At 38.7% G+C, this 21944-nt stretch overlaps 1 protein-coding gene and 1 pseudogene across 1 annotated transcript; both read left to right on the forward strand.

Annotated features, from left to right (window-relative positions):
• Positions 1 to 904: 904 nt before the first annotated feature.
• On the forward strand, positions 905 to 8528 carry LOC128106357 (60S acidic ribosomal protein P0-like; annotated as a pseudogene).
• Positions 8529 to 8561: 33 nt separating this feature from the next.
• Positions 8562 to 9041, forward strand: LOC128106359 (small nuclear ribonucleoprotein E). Its single transcript, XM_052731831.1, has one exon. It carries the CDS (start codon positions 8605 to 8607, stop codon positions 8881 to 8883), a length of 279 nt encoding a protein of 92 aa, XP_052587791.1. The 5' UTR covers positions 8562 to 8604; the 3' UTR covers positions 8884 to 9041.
• The last annotated feature ends 12903 nt before the right edge of the window (positions 9042 to 21944 follow it).

Raw genomic sequence — 21944 nt, forward strand, 5'->3', positions numbered from 1 at the left:
GGGCCCTCACTGGGACTCCTCTTGGATATCCCGTTGTTGCCCTGTGTTATGGAGATCCTGCAGCTTTGGGTCTGCAGTTCTGGACCCTTCACATGTTCCAGAAGATCATAGATAGGGTGGATGATGGGGCAGGCAAAGTCATATCTAATTTTTTAAGTCCACTGATTACTTACATGAGCTAAAGAATAAAGAATTCTCTTTTCCAATATTAAGGGTCTTAATATGAATTATTATAAATATGATGATAGGGATAAAATGGCCCCATACTTCTTGTGGGTTTTTTCTTGTTGTTGTTGCTGTTTGTCTGTTTCCAAAATAGGTGTCTCTAGAAGACAACAAATAAAGACTGTAAATACTACATTAAAAATATATTAAAATTAAAACAACCTGATTGACAGAGAAATATTGTACTCAAATAGTCATAAATAAATTGGTTTGCATCATTCTCACAATAAAAATTATATAGTTTGCATTAGGGGGCCTAAAGAGCCTCAGCAGATATATTCAACTCAGAAGTGACCTTGGTAAAAGCCTGGTCTGGCCCTCTCTGAGCTAAATAAGGTTGTCTAGTCCCACTTTCTACATCATCTTCAATCAGTACATGATTATTGGTTAAGTGGGACTATGTAAGCCCATAACAATGAAAGCTTGGACTTGATAATCTATCATGAACATTTTGCTCAGAAATTTATTTGCTACATATCTGTATATCTATAGTTATTCTCAAAACACTTGTAAATTTTAAAACATGGAGTTGCACCAGAGATGAAAGCTTATATAACAAACTACTCCACCTTTCTGTTTACAGCCAATTACCATCTCAATATGTTTCACTTTATATGAATTCATTTATTCTTTCATTCATTTGAATGTGATAATGTAACTATAAAATCATCATTTGCCTGTTTTGAATAACCCAAAATAGCAAATAATTTAAAAATCACTTCCACTTGACTTTAGAATCTATTGCATGCATTGTCTTTCCAGAAAATTTACTTCATAATTATGTTGTGTGAGAGTGAAATGAGTTTCTATTTCAAATTCACACTGAATTCTGACTGCTGGGTGATGAGGGAAGGCACCCAGGGTTAAAATATTTGCTATGTTGCCATGGATAATTAGGATTGATTTCCTGTGTCTTTTATTCTAAATTTGATATCACTCTTACCAACACAGGTTGTTGTCTACCTTTTTTATAACCTTATCACAATCTCACTTTTGCTTTGCAGAGTTTTCAGTGTGTGCATACTCTGCTGGAAGCTGTGTTTCTCATACTCCCCAAGAGCAATACACTCTGTGCTTCTGGCAGAGTTACCTGTCACAACACAGAGATAGGAAATCCTTTAGAAAGAGAAATCGTACTCTTACAACACTTGTAAAGCATTATTGTTTAGAAATAATTCTATTCATCTCCCCAAACTTTCATCATAAATAAAATCAGGTCATGTCAGCCTAGGTTAAAATGCTCTTAGAGGGCCTGGAGTCTGGTTCATTGGTGAGCATGTACCTATAGCATATACAAAGTCATGGGTTCAAGCACTGAAGGAATTCTCTTCTTGTTTAATGAATTATGAAATTCACTGATTATCATCCATTATCAAAACTTTGAGTAGCTCACACACTGCCTGCTTAACTCACATTATTCATTTTGTGCGTTTTCTCCCTAGTCAGCCCATTCTACCCTATCCATTGATTTTCTTTTGTTTACTTATTGCTTATTACTATTGATTGATTGATTTGTTCTAGGTATTTTTTTTAACTTTTTACTGATTCTTTGTGGAATTCCTCAGAGGTTAAAAGCACTTTTTGCTCTTCCAGAGGGCCTGAGTTGAATCCAGTGCTCACATCTGGCAGCTCACAAATCGCCTACTGCTTCAACTCCTGAGGATCCAACACCTCTGACCTCCAGAGACACTGTGTAGTCTTCCATCAGTAGACATGCTTTTACAAATGTGTGGCTCTCTTTTCCTCTTTTATTGTCTACAACTACTAATCCATATCAGGCTGTGCTAGCCTTAAAAAATCCTAATGACCCCTTTTCTCACCTGGCATCTCATTAGAGTGACATCATCTTTAAACCCTGTGTGGTAATCCCTGAAACACCGCCGTGATACCCAGGGAAGACAGGACAACCTGGAAGTCCAGCTACTTCCTTAAGATCATCCAACTTCTGGGTAATTAGCCAAAATGCTTCGTTGTGGGAGCAGACAATGTGGGCTGGAAGGGAACGCTTGAACCTGATGGGCAAGAACACCATGATGTGCAAGGCCATCCGCGGACATCTGGAAAACAACCCAGTTTGGGATAAACTGCTGCCTCATATCCAGGGGAATGGGGCTTTGTGTTCACCGAGGAGGGCCTCACTGAGATTAGGGAAATGCCCCTGGCCAAGAGGATGTTGGCTCCAGCCCCGCTGTTACCATCGCCCTGTGAGAAGCCACTGTGCCAGCCTAGAACAAAGGTCTGGGGCCTGAGAAGACTTCTTTCTTCCAGGCCTTAGGCATCACCATAAAAATTTCCAGAGATACCGTTGAAATTCTGAGTGCTGTGCGGAGATAAAAACTGGAGACAAAGCGGGAGCCGGGGGAGCCACACTGCCGAACATTTGGGCTTCTCCTTTGGGCTGATCATCCAGCAGGTGCTTGATAACTGCAGCATTCACAACCCGGAAGCATTTGACATCAACAGAGCAGACTCGGCCCTCTCGCTTCCTAGAGGATGTCGGAAATGGTGCCAGTGTTTGTCTGCGGATCGGGTGCCTGACTGTGGCCTCGGTGCCGTACTCTATTATCAGTGGGTACAAGCAGGCCCTGCCTTTGTCTGAGTAGGAGACTGAGTACACCTTCCCGTTTGCTGAAAAGGTCAAGGCCTTCTTGGCTGATCCATCTGCATTTGTGGCCGCGGCCACCACTGTTGCGTCAGCTGCTGCCGCAGCCCCAGACAAGGCTGAAGTCCAGGAAACGTCTGGGGAATCAGATGAAGATCTGGGACTTGGTCTCCAACTAATCCACTCAGAGCAACCAGCTCAGTCAGCCAGCTTAATTTGAGAAACGTGGAAATAAAGACTTAATTCTACTTTAAAAAAAATCTAATGACATGACAATTCCCTTGTCAATGCTTAGGGTTCTAAGGAAAGCGTTCTTGTTATTACTTGACATATGTACAGCATTTAATGCCTATGATTTACCTGTTAGTTATTTACATTGTGCATTTCAAATAATTATGACATTTTCTCTTCCGTCATCTTATTAATAATGTTTCAAACACATTATGGGGAAAAAGAGTTATCTTTAACCATAAGATAACAGAAAGTTTAAATTATTGTTGTACAAATAAAAATTCAAAATGAGATTAATGAATACATTTGGATAAATAGTTAAAATTGATTTATTCATTTAATACAGTTTAAAGTCCTAGTTACTATAAAGATAAAAAGATACAGTCATGCTCCTGAGAGTCACAGGCAACAATAGAGGGAAATGGCCATATAAAGGGTAGACACGCCAAGCTGTAACATGAGCTGATGTTTGCAGAGAGGGTTGGAGTGGGTTTTGGTTGTGCCATAACAGACTTCCCCCCCCAAATAAAGAACATTATAATTCTCATTCCTCCAATTAAAGAGTTTTACAAGCAATAATTCACAATATTTTTATTTTAATATGGTGGCACACACCTATAATCTCAGCCCTGGAGAAACTAAGGCAAGAAGACATTGAGTTCAACAGTAATTTGAGCTACAGAATGAGATCTTACTTCAGAAACAAACAAACCAAAAAAACTACCAATCTTATGATCTACCAGCATACTTTTCTTGAGCCATTAGTGAATAATTACAATAAAAGTTGGACATGTTTCCAATATAGCCCTAGCTTTGGGGTAGAATGCTCAAGTTCTCCAGCTAAAATGGTCTCTCAATGTGACTAAACTTAATTGAGCACTCTTGAGAGTCAACCCATAGCTGTGAACACTTCATTTGTAAGTTTCTTACGAGGACCATGTGAATTCCCCTGCTTTGACTTCTATATAAGACTAAAAACTGTCACTGTGGATGGCTTCCATATGACATTTCTTTATTAGAGAGCAAAAAGAAGCTCACTAAAAAATAAGGGGAAATAAGCAAAGTTTATAGAGATGATGAAGTAAGAAAGGGTGGAAGAAACACTGGAAATACATTCTCTTTCTCTCGTCCCCCCTTCCTTCCTTGTTCTCATGTGTGGTGAGCATGTGTGTATGTGGGTACACATTGAGCTCCAGGGATCCTCCTGTCCTCTGTCTTCCTAACACCCACTGGGGTGACAGGTGCACGCCGTCGAACCCAGCTCTTTCTATGGGTGATGGGGATTGATCTCAGGTCCTCCATCTTGCAGACCAAGCACCCCACCAACAAAGCCATCTCTCTAGCCTCCAATTCACCCATTTTTCAAGATCACAAAGCTCATTCTGATTATTAAGTTAGCTAAATGGCAGAATTTGGTTATTTTAAATTTGATTAGGATCTTGTCTTTCACATCTTATCTCTCAACTTACAAATTTATGGTATCCTCTTAATTGCTCTTGGTGTACTCATAATAACCTCCTAAAGGCAAGCCCACACCCTTATTTTGATCTTTTGTCACTATTTGCCATGGGTACAACAACCATACCATTTAAACATCATCGTTTCAACCCTTGGCACATGATTTGAGATTTACTTTCATATATTTAGTCTTTCCTGCAAAGTATGCCTTTAAGATTATTTCTTATAATTTATAAGCTTCAGTGTCTTGCATCAGATGCCCCTGTTCTTCTTACCTTATATCATTAATTTCTCAATTTTTTGATTCCCCAAGAGTCACTGAGAATATAAAATTTGTGCACTAACTCCAAGAATATGCCCTTGGGTGTAGACCAAAAAGTTTCCACACTATTTAAGCTAGTTCACAAGATGAGAAGCTTTCCTTGTTCTATACAATGCTATAATCTTCTCGACATACCACCAATATGCTAATTCATAAATTTGTACTTTTAGCTAAGATCCGTTTGACCCATATGCCATACTCATATCCAACTACCTACTGGGTTCTTCTCATGTCCCTCTGATGTATAAAATTCAGTGTGTTCAAATGTAACTCATCTTCTCCTGAACCTGTGCCGGCTTCTTTGCTCTTTATCATAGCACATCACACCACCACCATCTAATTAGAGGCAGAACGGCTCCTTTTATCTCCCTCACCTAATCAACCAGAACGTCTGATTCTGTCTTCAGGATGTCTTTTTTAGTACCTCAATTTTTTCCCCAATCTAATGATTGTCAACTTTGCTCAGGTTAATATTAGCCTCTCTCTCTCTCTCTCTCTCTCTCTCTCTCTCTCTCTCTCTCTCTCTCTCTCTCTCTCTCTCTCATCTCTGTCTCTCTCTCCTCCTTCCCTCCCTTCTTTCCTCCCTCTTTTTCTCCTTTCCTTCCCTCCTGCAGCTATGAACTGATTTCTCCTGACTCTAGGGTGTTTTTTTTTGTTATTATCACATATTTAGTTATTTGTGTGGTGTGTGCGTGTGTGCATGTGTGTGTGTGCATGTGTGTGTGTGTGTGTGTGTGTGTGTGTGTGTGTGTGTGTGTGTGTGTTCAGAGGTGAGTGTACACCTTGGTGCTCTGGTGGTGAGAGGACACCTTGCTGGTGTCCTCTCTTCTCTCCTTCCATCCATGGATCCTGGGGATTGAATCCAGGTTCTCAAGCTTGGCAGCAGGTCCCTTTACCCACTGAGTCTTCTACCTTCAGTTTTTGTCTTGAACACTATAGTCCGTGAGTCCGTGAAAATAAACCCACAACAGTTTAGGGAAAATGTAAAGGTAATTGTTAATCAGAAATCAGAAAGCAGTTCCTGAAACCAAGTAGGTACTGGGGGGTTTGGTTGCCTAAGACTGGTGTATGAGTGTACAGATGTTACAATGTAAATACAGCCTATGAACATACACAGAAAATATCTTAGTTGAAAATGCATTTAATTCACCTAACTTCCCCTAGCACTGTAGGTAGGCAAGCACTTTACACTAGAAACCCCGTAGCTCCAAAAGCTGTTTCTCCTCATGTCAATCCCCCTCTCTTTCTTTTTCTTCCTTTCCTCTACCTCCTTCTTCTCTTCCTACTTCTTTCATTAATATCTGCATAAGCAGCACTCTACCACTGCGCTATAGCCCCAGCTCTACTCCATGCCAATTTCTTAACTGCCTTCCTTGATGGAGGTTTTTGTTATTGTTTTTATCTATGCTATAGCTTTTTGGTCTTTTTTTCTGGATTGTCATCCATATCCTCCTGCCTTTAATGATTTATCATTATTTTTATTTATCTATTCACTTTTTTGTTTTATGAGACAGTGCTTTACTGCATAACCCTGCTTAGCCTTGAACTCAAAGCATTCCTCGTGATTCAGCCTCCTGACTTCTGGGATTACAGGCATGTACTACCATGCCCAGATTCCCTCATTTGACTTGGTGAAATATGTGAATTTAGAAGTTTTGTCAGGTCAAAAGGGGTGTCGAGTATAAGATGAGAAACTTCAGTACCTGATCTGTGTGGCTGCTCTCCAACTTGGCACAAAAGTTTTTTGTCTTGGTCCTTCCAATAAAGTGAATATCAAATCTAAGATTATGTTCACTTCTCCCCTGTGTGAAAATCTTGTCTGCAATCATATACCTCTTTGTATAATGAAAGTTAAGTTTAACATGTTTCTGGGAATTTCTAAGAGTGTTGGGGCAGGAGCAGCTTCTGTTTGCATAGTGTTTTACAGTTTACAAGATACTTTTATACATGAGAGTACTATGAAACTCCAAAATGACAAGCATGACACTCTTTCTGTCTTCTCGTGTAATATTTCACATATGACCATGACCAAGAATCAGAGTGATGGGAAAGGAGAGAAAACACGTGTTCCTGAGGTTTGACCCCAAGCAGACCATCTTGTGTGCTGCTGGAAGGTTTCCTGGGGAGCACTGACTCCCCACCGCATACATAGATGGGCCGTGTAATCATGGTGCTTAGACTGTCTACGCTGATCTTTGAAAAGTCATGTTTAGTAGAATCTAAAAAGCCTTCTTTTTGTTCAGGAACTACTCAATCTGGAAAATGATCTTGCTGTGGCTTTCCACTACTTGTAGCAGTAATTTCATCTTTTAGTAGAAAGCTTTCAAATAATATTGTGTCCTTGGAGGAAAAGGGGAAAAGGGAAGAAATTCTACACCCCAGTGAGTAAGTCGGAAATTGTGAAAAATGAATGTAACGTAACTGCTAGAAAAGGTGTAGAATTATGAGCAAAACGGTTTTTTTTCTAAAGAGTTTAACTTACCTTTTGTGAAGAATTTATAAAAGACTGAGGGGGAAAATCCTCTCTGCCTGCTTTCCAGTGATTTCAAGCTCTTTGGTTGAAGTTATCTGATATTTTAGTAGACAAACTCAGGCCCTGGATTCTCCACTATGGCCAGAATCCCGCTTGCCCCCAAAGCACGGACATATGATAAATAGGGGCCAGAAGACAAAGAAAGCTCCTGAAGGCCATATGCCCCTATTTCTAAATGAGAAAACATGTTAGTTCAAGAAAATCCACAAGGCTTCTTTTTAAATTGCAAACAGAAGTTGCGATCAGACTCACTGGATATCACTCTCTGAGTACAGGCCCTATTGAAGTTTGGAAAAGCTTCTATGGTGTACATACAGAAGTACACCTGCTTCCAGAAGACTAACCCAGCCAGTTGCAGGACCTCCATAGGTCCTTTGGCACTGGACTCACAGTCACAGTGATTTCAGATGCGGACTGGACGTTGTTTCTGAATGAGGCCACACATACAGCTGTAGAGCCTAGTCACAGTACTGAAACTGTGCCACTAGAAACTCTTTCCACTCACATATCACCACTGACAGCTCAAATCAAGCCTACCACATTTCCCACCTGCACTTTTATTGTCCATTCTCTAAAAGGAGATACCAATTATCTTTTTGAAAAAAACAAAAGTCATAACTACCTGCCAATGCATTCCTATTGAATTCAGAGTAAAGCCAATAATCTTCAGTAGAGCCTACACGGAACTATGTAATGTAGACATTGCCTATTGTGGTGGTTTAAGAAATGTCCCCATAGTCTCAGGTTTGAGCACTTGGTCCCTACTGGGTAGTTCTGTTTGAGAAAGTTTAGGAGGTTTAATTTTGTCCAAAAATATGTGCCATCTTGACAGAGGCTCTGTGGCCACACTGTCGTTGACATGGAGGGGACAGAGCCCAAGGAACTCACACCAACCAAATCAAAGCAACTTTAACTAGCAGTTTAGGTGTCCCAGAGTATAGGTGTTCTATTAGGGGATGTGAGATACAGGGAAATCAGGAAAGGGACATACAAAACAACCCAGTAATACGTAACTCAAAGGAGCGCTGCTGCCTTCGGGACCAGCACCCCTTATGTATTAGAAACTTCTGCCTGTTGAACTGAGCATGTTAGAAGGATGAACGTGATTCATTGAACTTCAGAAGGTATTTTTCTTAGTTATTTTGTTTATATAAAAATTGAAAATAAAAAAAAAAAAAGCACACGGCTTTCCCAGGCGGTCTTCCTACCCGTGTGGTCTTTGTGACTTCCACCATGGCGTACCGCGGCCAGGGCCAGAAGGTGCAGAAGGTGATGGTGCAGCCCATCAACCTCATCTTCAGATACTTGCAAAATAGGTCTCGGATTCAGGTCTGGCTGTATGAGCAAGTGAATATGCGGATAGAGGGTTGTATTATTGGCTTTGATGAGTACATGAACCTTGTATTAGATGACGCAGAAGAAATTCACTCTAAAACAAAGTCAAGGAAACAACTGGGTCGGATCATGCTGAAAGGAGACAATATTACTCTGCTCCAGAGTGTTTCCAACTAGAAACTGGCAAGCACTCGAGAAGTTGAAGAGGTTGAAGAGGACATGTAGTGTTTTTAAAAGTGTCTGCTGCTGGGAGCACAGTCTGAGATTTATTCATATTGTTTTAGTGGCCCTTATGTTATTATCAGGTGACAATAAATGCTGTGAGGTTGTTTTTATTACAAACAAACAAAAAAAACACACAGAAAATTAGAATTGAAATAATTGCTCATTTTCCTGCTCAAAGCGAAGAATTGGTTTGGAAAACAAACAACAAATCAAACCTTACATAATTGATCCTGGATTTAGTTTTCCAACCAGAAGCGTTTTGTTCTCACAAGCTTGTTCCATTGCGATAAAAATATCAGACACCATACAGATGTTGTATGAGAACCAATGCAGGGTTTGTATCAAGAGCTTGCCTGACTTTCAAATTGTCCCATATTTTCCTTCTTGCTGTGGCCTGACTATAGCATCATAAAGCTAAATGGTCAAAGCTTTTGAGAAGCTGAACCAGGAGAATGGTGACTTTAGGATTTCAATACTCAGCTAAGTTTACTTGGCCACGAGTTTTGCATTTGCTCATAATTAGTATTAAACTTCTGACTGAAGTCTTCGTGTCCTGTTAACTTTGGTGACAAGCAGCTGTCAGTCAGGCACTTTTGAAACATGCTACTCTGAAAGTGTTAGGACACAAGGTCAATGGGATAAATGCTGCCCAGAAGACACCAAGCATGTAAGTTGTGGAAAATCCATCCTCATTACCATAAAGCAACACTTCATCCAAAAAAACTGTCTAAATAAACTAAATTGCCATTGAGAATCTATTAGCAATACCACTTCTGCTTCCTAAAATGGAGTTTTGCCCTTATTTGGTTTTGACTCTGAGCTCTGGAGTCCCCACATTTCTCATAGAGTTACGTACAGGCTTGTGTGATAGTGCATGTTACCTTAAAGATTACCAGTGAGCTCACACCAACATTTCTATTATTTCAGAATATTTATTCAATTTCAAAATGTTTATTTTCCTAAATTTAAACATATTTAATATGCACAGGCAATTAAATCCTTTAATATCATTTTCTAATGGGCTGACTATAATGAGTTTATTCTGTAGGAAAACAAATGGAAACATTACAAACCAGTTCATTTCTGTTTATATGGCCTATAAGAAAGATTTATTTGAGGTAAAGAGAAATTGCCTTCAGAGAATTGGTGAATGAGTTTCATTTTCAGTATAATATCAGAAAGATAATAGTAATAGTTACATGCAAAGGCCTTCTATTGGGGTAAGAGAATTCATAAATTTTTCCAATTGGATCTTTTTTTTTCTTCATGAATGACAAAGATCTGTGGAATGCTATTGTTACTGTCACATTCTGTTGACTATATACCTAAATTTCTTTACAGCCTAGCATCAGAAGTTGAATTGACAACACAAACTGTCTATTATCCTGGGCACCAATTTGTGAGGCCTACAAAAAATATTTATTCTCAAACAACATGCATTCCATCATAGAATTCCCATAGAATGAAAACTTTACATTTTAAAAATAAGAGATCAGGAGTTGCCTGTTAGTTTATTCTATATCTAGACATTTGAGTTAAATTAGTTTGAAGCTTATTTCTTTCTTGAGTTTTTTTCTTCCCTCCCTCCCTCCCTCTCTCCCTTCTTTATCCTTTCTTGTTTTAAATTGATGGTCCCTAATCCTCCTGTCTTCATATGCCAGGAGATGGGATTACACTCAATCCACGATTTCTTGTTGATTGCTTAAACTTTAGTTTCCAAAAAAAAAAGACTCATCTCTGCATTTTGCCTGTCTGATTTGTTGTGTTGTGGCTGCAGGAAATGAACCCAGGGACTTGCACGTGGTAGGGAAGTACTCTACCAGTGAGCAATATCCACCCTTTAACTTTGCATTTTTAAGAAGTCAGCATATTGAATGAAAGCCTGTAAAGTTTAAGAAAAATGCCATAATAATTTTTTTCAATAAGCGAATTCCACCTTCAGGTTTATCCGACTGAAATAACTGATAAATTAGTTTATATTTAAAATCAGCATTTTGCCTGCTGACTCTAAGGTTGTGAGATCTAAACCTGGAACAGCCACAATGTCAATTCTTTAAAGAATCTGTGCTCAAGTATATTGCATTTGCTTTTCTGTTGCCACCACTCTGGTTTGCAAGTCTACTAAAAACCAATGCAATGGAAATCACCCTACCTGCTGCTTTTCTCCGTATTGTACACGTTGCCGCTGAACTTCACCCTCAGTACTCTAGGGTTCTGGGTATTATTTGCTTTTGTACTGGAAGGCTAGTTTAGAGAAAGCAAAAGTTCCAATAATTGTGGAAAAGGCAAATTAAATTATTTCCTGATGTAATAATATATTGGAATTTATCTTCCCTGGTAAAGAGAAGACAATTGTAATAGTTCAAAGAAGGGAATTGAATCCATGGTTTTTCCCCAACTCAACTTGCAAAAGAACACATTTGAGCTGCTCCCAGCATCCCTCAGCCTCAGTGCTGAGTACACAGCAGATTCTAGAGAGAAGCTGGGAGTGAGCAGAATGGGGGTGCTGGCTGACGTGCACATGACGGCACCCCCTTAAGCTCTAATTGATGTTTTCAAAGATTCTTACAGCATCCAGTTCTTTCTAGCTTGTGAACAAAAACAGTTATTACTTTCTCTTAAAAGATGAGAATCCCCTTGCTGACTTTAGCCCTGTTCACCCACAAGCTCATTTTCATGGGAATATATGAAAGTATCTTTGCAGTTACTACACTTAGAACTTAATTTGATTAATGGTATCAAAATGAAGGTGACAGTTATACCTAGATAGTTAGCATTTTGGCTCTCCAAAATATGACAGTAGTGCAGAGACATAACAGACATCAGGAAGGATATTGTATACTGAAACGCTTCCATCGAGAACCTTCTTTGGTGGGGAACAGAGAAATCCCCTTGACTTCAAGTTTCCATTTTCTCTCTGGAGGCAAGCATCAATGCCAGTTTCAACAGCCTACATCAGTGCTCTTGAGAAGACCTCAGAGCTGCCCCAAGTGCATATTTCTTGGCCACCAATATCTTTCCAGTAAAATGCCCTGGAGTGAACAGGCTTCATTACGGCCTTGGCAAAACACCAGCGTGGACCAGCTGCATGTGGGACTGCTCAGTCCCCTGCCCAGTGGAGAGGAATAGAAGTCGTCAGTCTTCCTCTACAGGTTTTCATGAACTCTCTTCTAATCTATAGCATTAATTCTTGGACTTCTGGGAAAACAGAGTTGTCTAATCAGAAAATCTTAAAGGCAAACATCTTTCTTTTCAAATCTACTTCTGGAATCTGTGGCCTTTGAAAGTAACATTCACAGAGATTTAAAATGTCCACTATTTGCACAGAACAAGTGAATGGTGCAAGTTTCCATCTATTACCTGTTATCTGAATGCACCAAATTAGCTAGGGGGACTGACATGGGGGGCAGGGTGGGAATCTGTTACTTCAGTTAGATTTACAGGGAGTCCTTGTAAACAGGGTGCTAAAAAGTGTGTTGGATTTTTTTTTAACCTTTTGTGACACACAACAGAGCTGTGAAATCAGTGAATTAAATAGTTCCAGTCCCCTGGGCACACATGAGCAATGGCAAAATAGACAGCACCCATTATAACATTACTGTTATGGAGCAGATGGACAGTTCCAGGTTCAGTCCTTTGTCCTGACTGCAGAATGGGGCCGGACTGGGAAAAGACTGTAAATTTTCTCAAAAGAGATGAATAGGAATGCTGTTAACTTTTTTTCTTATGAAAAAAAGGAAACCTGGAAAATGCCCAAGTTACACATTTTGCAGCTCCGACTGCTGTTCTTCAGCGCTGCTGTAAAACATCTGTAGGTGGTTAAGCACTTCCCACCTCCTTCCCCAGAACGGAATAGCTCATTCCCAGCATGCTGCCCAATGCCTGCAAAGACATATGTTTACCAAACCAGTCCACGGCCATGTGTGTGCCACAGTTTCCCCACAGCATACTGCATGCGAGTCGATTGGCCTAACTCACGAGCTGCAGAGTGGAGATGCAGGCAGGATCAGGAAGTGAGAAGGAAGGAAAAGGAGGAAGGAGGAGAGCATCAAGTTTCATTGTACTTTTCAAGCGTGCTCACTTACTTTGCGTCAATGTTGATGAGAAAATTCCCAGTCATGTCATAGCAGTTTTCCTACTATTAGATATTTTCAATGATATTGAACATCAAGAAAGCCCAAGTACAAAGTAGATGAGCCAAGTCTTTGAGATGTTTGGATTTCTAATCATCTTGAAGCTTATTCATATGATAAATGACAAATTTATCTAATCAGACAAACCATTTGAGTTCAAACGCTAATTTCAGATTCAGGGAAGCTTGGCGTATTTTGAAAAATTTCAAAATAGAACCTTAAGTGCAGTATCCTCTTGCTAGAGCTGACAAATAAGCCTGTCCATCAAAGGGGAAAAAAATCACAACTTTTTATATTCTTAGATCTGTTTAAATATTTATGAACTTTAAAATATTCTTCACAGTAATAAAAAACTTTAGCAAATAAAACTGAATTTCTTTATATTATTCAAAAATTTCTGTTCTGTACATTAATTAAAATATTTAAATAAAAATATCAACAAGATGAATTACTGGTCATGAATGTTTTCTAAGTGTTAATACACAGAGATTAATAATCTGGAATCCCTAAGTTTTGTTTTAAAAGGACTTAAGTAAGGTAAAAATAACATAACTCCTTCAAAAAGTAAAGAATACGATATAGTTATCTAATGTGAAACTAGTATGGTTAATGAGTCATTATAATACAAAATATGGAGAATTTGCCATGTTTCTTCTGTCCTCCTTTTTCCATCATCCAGAACTATTTATAGTCAGTTTACAGATTTAGAAAAAGCTTCAAAATAGCTGGAATGTATCACTGCAAGCAGCTCTCATATGTCCCCACTGGCTTTATATTTTATCTTTTGAAAAGAAACTGATACTTAATAAGTTTAACCTCTTACTTTCAATCTCATATTACAGCTACAAAAATAATAGAGAAAGTTCTACTACTGCTCTGGCATGTTGCAGTGTTGTCATGGATACACAAGCAGGGTGCATCCCTTCCACCAGTAAGGAAGCAAAAAGCGTTTTGTAGAACACATTAATCTGTAGTCTTGGTGGCTGCAGAGAACCTTAAGCAAACAGTTTGTGAGTTTAAAATAATACATATTGTCAGAAGAAAAGAAAACCAGAGATTCAGGTACCTTTTACATGTGTCGAACAATTTTGGAGAAATTTAAAACTATAATTTCTGTCCTTTCCTACTTTCATACTGTGTAACAATTGTTATATTGTTAATAGATGCTGCTATTAAGATGATCAGTTCCTTTTCTGTGGTGCTAATAATACTCCATATATGCTGAATCTTCAGACACAGCAGAGCACTGTCCTTTGCCTTTCATTTATGTCTTTCTGTGGATATTTGGAATATCACTGTTCATGTCACAGCTTTTAGTGGTGTTTCAGGATTTCTTTTTTCCTTGTTGTTTTGCTTTGTTTTGTCGTTTTTCCCTCTTCTTTTTATTGCCTTCAAAGCCGATTCTGTTATGCATTCTAGAAAAAAAAAGTTATTTCATTACAATGAAGATAGATTCACTTGATAATAGGAAATCGGTGTTTTACAACGATGAAGGGATGGTGATTCAAACCTTTATCTTTGTATTTCAAAACATAGAAGGTAGGAAAGGCACATGCAGACTGGGTTGCAGTTCTATGCACTAAATTTAGAAGAAATAAAAGTCTGTTCCACAATGCATTTTACCAACTCCTAGTAAGGGAACAAACTTAAACATTTTTTTATATGTTCAGAGATGTCTGCAATGGGCCATTATGTTGGAGTGTGTCTGTGAAAAAGCATGCACACATTCTCATTTGGGACACTTCTCCTTCACATCAGCATGAGAAGATCTCAAAGCAACTGAGTTTATACATATTGGATGATTGTTTACCCCTTAAAAATATATTGATGTAAACTCTCCTTAAGATAGTATTTAAATCCAGATAAATTGGGGGAAATATTACATAACAGCCAAGAATTGCTGTCAACTATTAGATTAAAACAGTATGCATTTTATGCTACTTTAAATCTTCTTTCTCTAAATCTTCCAGAAAAGAACAGTTGATCTGGGATATTAGAGATGAGAAATAAGGTTACTACCCTGATGAAGGCAAAGACTTACTTGAAGTACAGATCCAAGTCGAAAAGATTTCACAACAAATTTGGATCTGTGCAGAAACTTCATGAAGAGATACAGGCTTGTTACTAGCAACCACAAATGGGCTTTTCTCAGTTTAATCTCTCTCTAAAAGCTGCTGGACACAGGCCTACCTGGGAACCACTGCAGCCTCTTGTGGGGACTGTCTATTTCCATTCTCCAGATACATGGTTCCCACTTTCTCAATTATTTTAACAATTGTAAGAGAGCGGGGCTCTAAAATTCAAGTTCAGTGTACAGAGAGTTAATTTAAATTTGATAACAAACGGCTCTGCTTTTGAAATGAATGCAGCCTGGCAACTTCAACAGGGAGCCCTTCAGAGGGCCTCAATTATGTATGCAGCTTCTTTGAGAAATAGTTTCACACATCTGACCCAAGGACCACTATGTTGTTGCCATGAAATAAAACTGTACGTCTGCATTGTTTCATTTCTGGACCCTCTACACACTGCCAGACTCACTCCCCCACTCTGCACATGCATGTACACACGCTCACACAAACCCCTTTGTTATTGTTCTGCTTCCATTTTTCAAGTAAAGTGAATGTATCAATATAATTGCCACATACATAATGGCCCCTGATTACTTTTATTTGCTATAAAAAAAAATTATTCCTAACTGCCAGACTGTTCTGGTCAAAATCAGGAAAACTAAAAGAGAAGGAAAGGGTTAACCAACCCACACTATTTCAATTTTTTTCAAAATGGCTGCTTTGTCTGTTGCATACACCAATAGCAAATGCCCTTCTGTTATTGTACAGCCAATTTGATGTGTCAAGTATTCATATGCTAATAATGGTACAGTTTCTCACTTTTTCACAGATAAATGGTAAAGATTGTTACAGACAGTGAAACACAAGAATAAACAGCTTTTATTTCAGACACGATAAATTACTTTCCATTCAAGTAACCAGCAACGCATGCTGCTGACCATTTTGTTTCCATTCACTGTTAGTTTGCCTTCTGGGTGTGTTTCTTTAGAATAGTTTGAAAATATTTAACAGATATGGACAGAGTTGTTGCTAATGACTTGATTGCATTCATTTGCTTTCCAGCCATTTCGTCACTCAAAGTTCATTTTTGTATTCCGTTATTACAGCGGGAGAAAGTTTGATGGGATTTCTGACACTGTTTCCCTAACATGGCACAATCAAATCTTTTCAATGCTTGGCAATGACAATATTTGAAGAACAGATATTTTCCCTTAGATTAGCAGAGATCTCATTTAGTAAATAGTGTAGCCTAAAAAGAGACACTTGAATGAAGTGTCAAGTTGGGTCAGAACAAACCAGAATCAATTCAGTTTTCTCAGATATAAATACATCTTAAAGGGCTGAGTTTGTTAAATACATATGACTAAAGCACACACTTATTGTTGATATAGAAAAATTACTGCAAAGGTGAGGGTAGGCGTGGAGAGAGGAAGCAGTGTAGGGAAAATAATTTACTAGTCTTTAAAGAAATATTTTTAAAGGAATGCACTCATGACCATACATCCATTGAAATTCCAAGTCAAAAGAAACACTTCTGATTTCTCTTTCACCAATTTTACTTATGTTCGCAGGCTGTACTATGTTACCTCTATGGTCAAAATTAGAAGCACCTTTTAAATGAAGCTGATGAGTCATTCTTCCAGGTTCTCCTAAATGTACTTTATTATGTCTTTTGTCCGAGTTTTGCATATGACAATTTTTGAATTCATATTTGATCCTCTGTAATTGTTACCAATGCTTGGTTTAATTGCTTGTTTGATGAGAAATCACACAAAATTAAATAGATAAACATAGAGAAAAGTAACTCAATTCGTTGCTAGGCTGAAGGTTGCTGCTTTTAAAAGTAGGTCATATAAAAGCTTTCTTTCTAATTGCTCAAAGTTAGATACAGAGAAGGGGAATAGAGAGAGAACAAAATCAAGGTAGATCCTTAGAGTATACAATGTTGGTCATGCAGAAGTCTACCTTGAAACCTTGTGGATTCCAAGGGTGACGATGCCATCAGGTCAGTGAGTCAGAAGCCCCCTGACTGTCTAATCAGCAGAGATGAAGTCTTACACAATCTCACCAGAAAAGCTCATTTTTAAAAAACATTCTCAGCTTTTTTCTCTGAGCTCTGAAACATTGGGAATTATTATTATATTGTATCAGTAAAGAATAATGAATAAAACTGGTCATTAATTTTATGTTAAAGTCAATCAAAAGATGTTTCCACCAGAAAGCTCTACAAATAATCTAATAAATCTTCCCCTCTTTTCTCCTTATAACAACATTGTTGAGCCTATCATTAATGAAACCAGTGATGGCTATGTATTTCAACCTGCCATTTACATACACACACTGTCTCTAGGCCACATAAAGACTAGTCCACAGCAGCTGAAATACTAATGCTTTACTTTGTGGGACATGCATCAGAGAATGACTATCTATTAACTTATCAAAATTGAAATAAAGTTGGACACTAGCAACTAGTTAACAAGTTAATTTAAAAAAAAAGTCACATTCCACATTACTATGATTGTGTTTTTTAAGTGTTTCCTAATTCAATATAAAGCCTAAATGGATAACTTTAACTTTTTGTCCATTCTCTCTCTCTCTCTCTCTCTCTCTCTCTCTCTCTCTCTCTCTCTCTCTCTCTCTCTCTCTCCTCTCCTCTCCTTATCTGAGTAAATACAATTAGACCTTGCTCAGTTCTGGATCATTGTTTTTTCCCCCCTTTAAATTCTTGTCCTTAGTGTAATCAGCACCTTGGGCGTGAGCTGGGAATACACCTGGCAGTTTACATTCCCTGCCTGTCTTGGTCTTGTCATGTCCCTCTCAAGTACCATTTTCAGAGCTGCCCATTTTAGAACCGAGTTTAAAGCTACAAATTCAAATCCTATACAGTGCACACACAGGCAAACACTGGACATGCTGGATCTGTTCAGAATGTACCAGCTAAACACAGTAACTGATCACCCATGAACTCTAGGCAAATGATTCTGTTAAGGTAGTGGCATTACTTGTCCGAAAGACAGACAACTTGTAACTGAGATTTCCATAAAAAATAATAAAATAACAAAACAGAGGGCCAAAATGCCACAGGGCTAAAGATGAGTTACAGGGAGCAATACTTGATTTTTAACACACAAAAAAGATACATGAAATGCATACTGACTAATTTTGAGATAAGCATTGTCTTTTTCAAGGAGATGAGTACCTTTATGGGTTGGTTGTGCATTGTAAAGTGGCCAACCTTGAACCCATATATACACATGCATAATAAAAATGGGTTCAGCAGGTTGTATTTATATATTTCTGGATATACATTCATATACATGTAACAACAACAATCAAAGAAATAGAATGGTTCCTTTCAAGAATTCTGAGAATTAAGTGCTTTGAGGTTTCAAAATAACTAGGTCCGACTTGTCTAGTCCATTTCTATCTTCTGCCTAAAGACATCCTTCTGTTTTTCAAATGGGCACACACTATACAGAAAGGGTGAGCGAAACCTGAGCGGCGGTTAAGTGTCATACCAGGCTGCTCCGTTCCACTGTGAAAATGGCGTTCAGGAACCGGGGTGCTCTGTCTTTGGTTGCCTGCAGTTACCAGTCAGTGAAATCACGTGAGACATGTATTGCTTTTGCTTTCGATGTTTTGTGACATTTTGGTATAAATGATACACTGCAAAGGTATTGTCTGCACTCATGCGGCCTAGGAAACACATTTCTAGGTTGTCTTCAAATGTAGCACTGCCACAGAGCACGGTGCCAAAGGAGAGTTTAGGTTGCTACCAAATGTACGAAGTTTCAGAGGCTCGAATTTATGATTTATTTACTTCAACATACATCATTTCAGAAAAGCTTACAGCGGGATTTAAATATCTGTATATTTTACTCACTTTTAATTTTTTAATTAAAATACAACTATATCATTCCCTCCTCCGCTCTCTTTGCCCCTACCCACCCAAGTCCCTCCTGGCTCCCTTTCAAATACATGGCCTCTTTTTCTTCCATCACTATTGATATAATATATGCATTAATACATAAATTAATTTGCTGAGTCAATTTAGTGATATATTTATGTTTATATATATAATTACATATATAATTTTAATTTGGGGCTCATGACTTGGCATTGGCTTATCCCTGGGGAAGACTGATTCTCCCTCTCTCGGGAGTCATGAGTCACCCATAGTTCTTTGTCTATGAGTGGGACTCTGTGAGGTATCCCCTCCCACATGAGCATCCCTGTTGCTGTTGTTATTGTCCATGTCCTTTTTAGGCAACCATATTGTTAAAATACCATGAGTACAGCTTCCCTGTAAATTCTAGGGGACACAATCTCACAGCAAACTTCCTGGTCCTCTGGTTTTTGCAGTCCTTCTGCTCTCTCTTCCAAAAAATCCCCAGAGCTTCAGGTGTCAGGGTTGTGTTGTGTCAACTGGGGCCGAGCACCAGGGGATGCGTTGTTCTCTGCATTTTGATTGGTCGTGGTTTTCTGCAATAGTCTCCATCTGTTGCAAACAGAAGTGCCCTTGGTGATGGGTGAGGGCTACACTCAACAGGATGGGCCCACCACATGAAATGCCTCTGCATATTTTAAGAAAGGAATTATTTTTACTTTTACCTAGAAATGGATTTAACTTTCACTTTTCCCCGTAGGATATTACTGAATGTTATTAAATTGTAGGGATCATTTTAAATTATGTCTCAAATAAATGAACTCAGTAAGATTTTAATTCCTTGAATATGGGGTAAGAAAACAGTACCATGATGGTGGAATTCACATCTGTTACATGGTAAGAACTGAAGAATTATATAAATAAAGGAAAAATGCCAGTTATTACTCATGAGATATGCATCGAGTCCAAGTTCTCTAGATAAGTTCGCAATCGTTTATTTCATTTGTAAGGTTTTGTCATGAGTGACTGTAACCAAACTGAGCTTCCAGTGGTTTGATCATCATGAATCCTGGGAAAGGTGGCAAATGAGCATTTCACTCAAGCTGTCTGATGTAAATTTTATTTGGTTTTGAAAGAACAAAATCTCTGTCTCTCAGAGGCATGGAGGAAAGAGACTAGGTGCCTACGGCCATCACTTAGGGTAACACAAGTTGATGCTTTGGGTGATCTGGACGATAAAGTGAAAGTCATGCACTTTTTTTCTGTTCAGTCATGAATGCTCATCAACAAGAAGCCCAGTTACAAAGAAGAGCAGGACTAATGAAAAAAAGGCACAGAACTTCTCTCCTGGCTCCCACGTTGATGCACCACCCTCGACAGCTCATTAGGGTCCTCAGAAGAACACAAAGAGTCTTTTCAACAAAACTTCCTTGTTCCAAGAGTGTATTCATAACCTCTTGCCTATGTTGGGTAGGAGTGCTTTCTCCATGGAATTTGAATCAAACAACCTGAAATCACTTTGTGTGGAGATGTTGCTAAACATATTGCAACCTCAGAGACATCTTTCATTCAATGCAACAGGGACAGCTATAGAAGAAAAGGGGTTTTCCCAAGGGTATCATTTCTATTTAGTGTGTTAGCACCTTTGTAAAGTATTTGACACAGGACACTGTGGGAACAGTCTGGAAAGACGTCCCTCATTTACAAGGAGAAAAAAAGAATCTTAAAGAAATGGAAAGCCTTGAGACAAAAGAAAGAGAGAAAGGAAGGAAGCAAGGAAGTTAGATAGATAAATAGATAGATAGATAGATAGATAGATAGATAGATAGATAGATAGATAGATAGACAGACAGATGATAGATGAGAGAGAGAAAAGCAAAAGCAAATGAGAGCTGTGTGTGTTTAATGGAGCAGCCTCCTAACTAAGCGATAATTAACACTTTGCCCACAATGATGTTGGAGAGGGCAGTCACTAGCAGGATTTCGGTATGGAATATGGATGTGTGAAAACATGAGGCAGAACATCTCTCCCTGCCTTATATGAAAGGCAACATTCAGTGAAGTGAACTGTATTCATTTATGTCTTGGGTATACTGTTTTTCTTTAAAGTGCGAAAATAAAAAGCTGTAGGGTTACTCTTACCTGGCAGAAAACAGTATGTCTAAAGGGACATGAGCCAAGAGAGCTTTCCTGAATGTCTGATACTGTGCTCAATTTACAGTAACTTGGAAATAGTAGTCATTATTAGAGCGATGTTCTGGAGGACTGTGGGGGAAAGTTACAGACTTGGTGGTTACCAGCTGAGATTTCCCCAGAGGTCTTCAAGCTAAAGTGAAAGTCAGGGACTTAATTCAGAGCATTTCTCTCAAGTGATGTAACATGGACTTTAGGAAAAAGTCTTATGATTGTGCACGGGCTCCTGGGGTGTGGCTGCCCAATATAAAATGATACGTCAATCCATTCTTGTTTCTTTATTGTTGAAGCCACACACATACAGAGTGAGTGAGAGTGCGTAGGGGGTGAGATGTGTGACAAGGACTTGAAAGGCAGACACAAACTTCACAAGTTGTGTTTCAGTTGAAAACATGTCACAGTATTATTCTTAAAAATGATTCTTTAATACTCAGTTGTGCTCATTTTCTCATGAACTTCAACTTTGTTTAACAGAAGTGTGGTCCTGCCAACTGGATGCTGCCGGGGTCCCCTTGCCTGGCTGCCTCCAGAAAAGACAGGTTCTCAGCCAATGGCTTTTTACCTTAGCAATTGACATACCACTGGCTAATGGTTAGCACTTAGCTAAGGATGATCTTCGTTTACCAACTCAGCACACACCTACTCTCAAGACAATGTGAAATTGACAGAAAGAAATATCCATGTGTTATTTTGCAACAAGTTTTACCATAATTGATAAAGAGGGATCAATGA

This window comes from Peromyscus californicus, unplaced genomic scaffold (assembly GCF_007827085.1).
Source record: "Peromyscus californicus insignis strain IS unplaced genomic scaffold, ASM782708v3 Scaffold_9__1_contigs__length_137607984, whole genome shotgun sequence".
Classification (NCBI taxonomy): domain Eukaryota; kingdom Metazoa; phylum Chordata; class Mammalia; order Rodentia; family Cricetidae; genus Peromyscus; species Peromyscus californicus.

Coding starts and splice junctions, on each gene's coding strand:
- LOC128106359 (XM_052731831.1), top strand. CDS start 8,605: ATGGCGTACCGCGGCCAGGGCCAGAAGGTGCAGAAGGTGATGGTGCAG.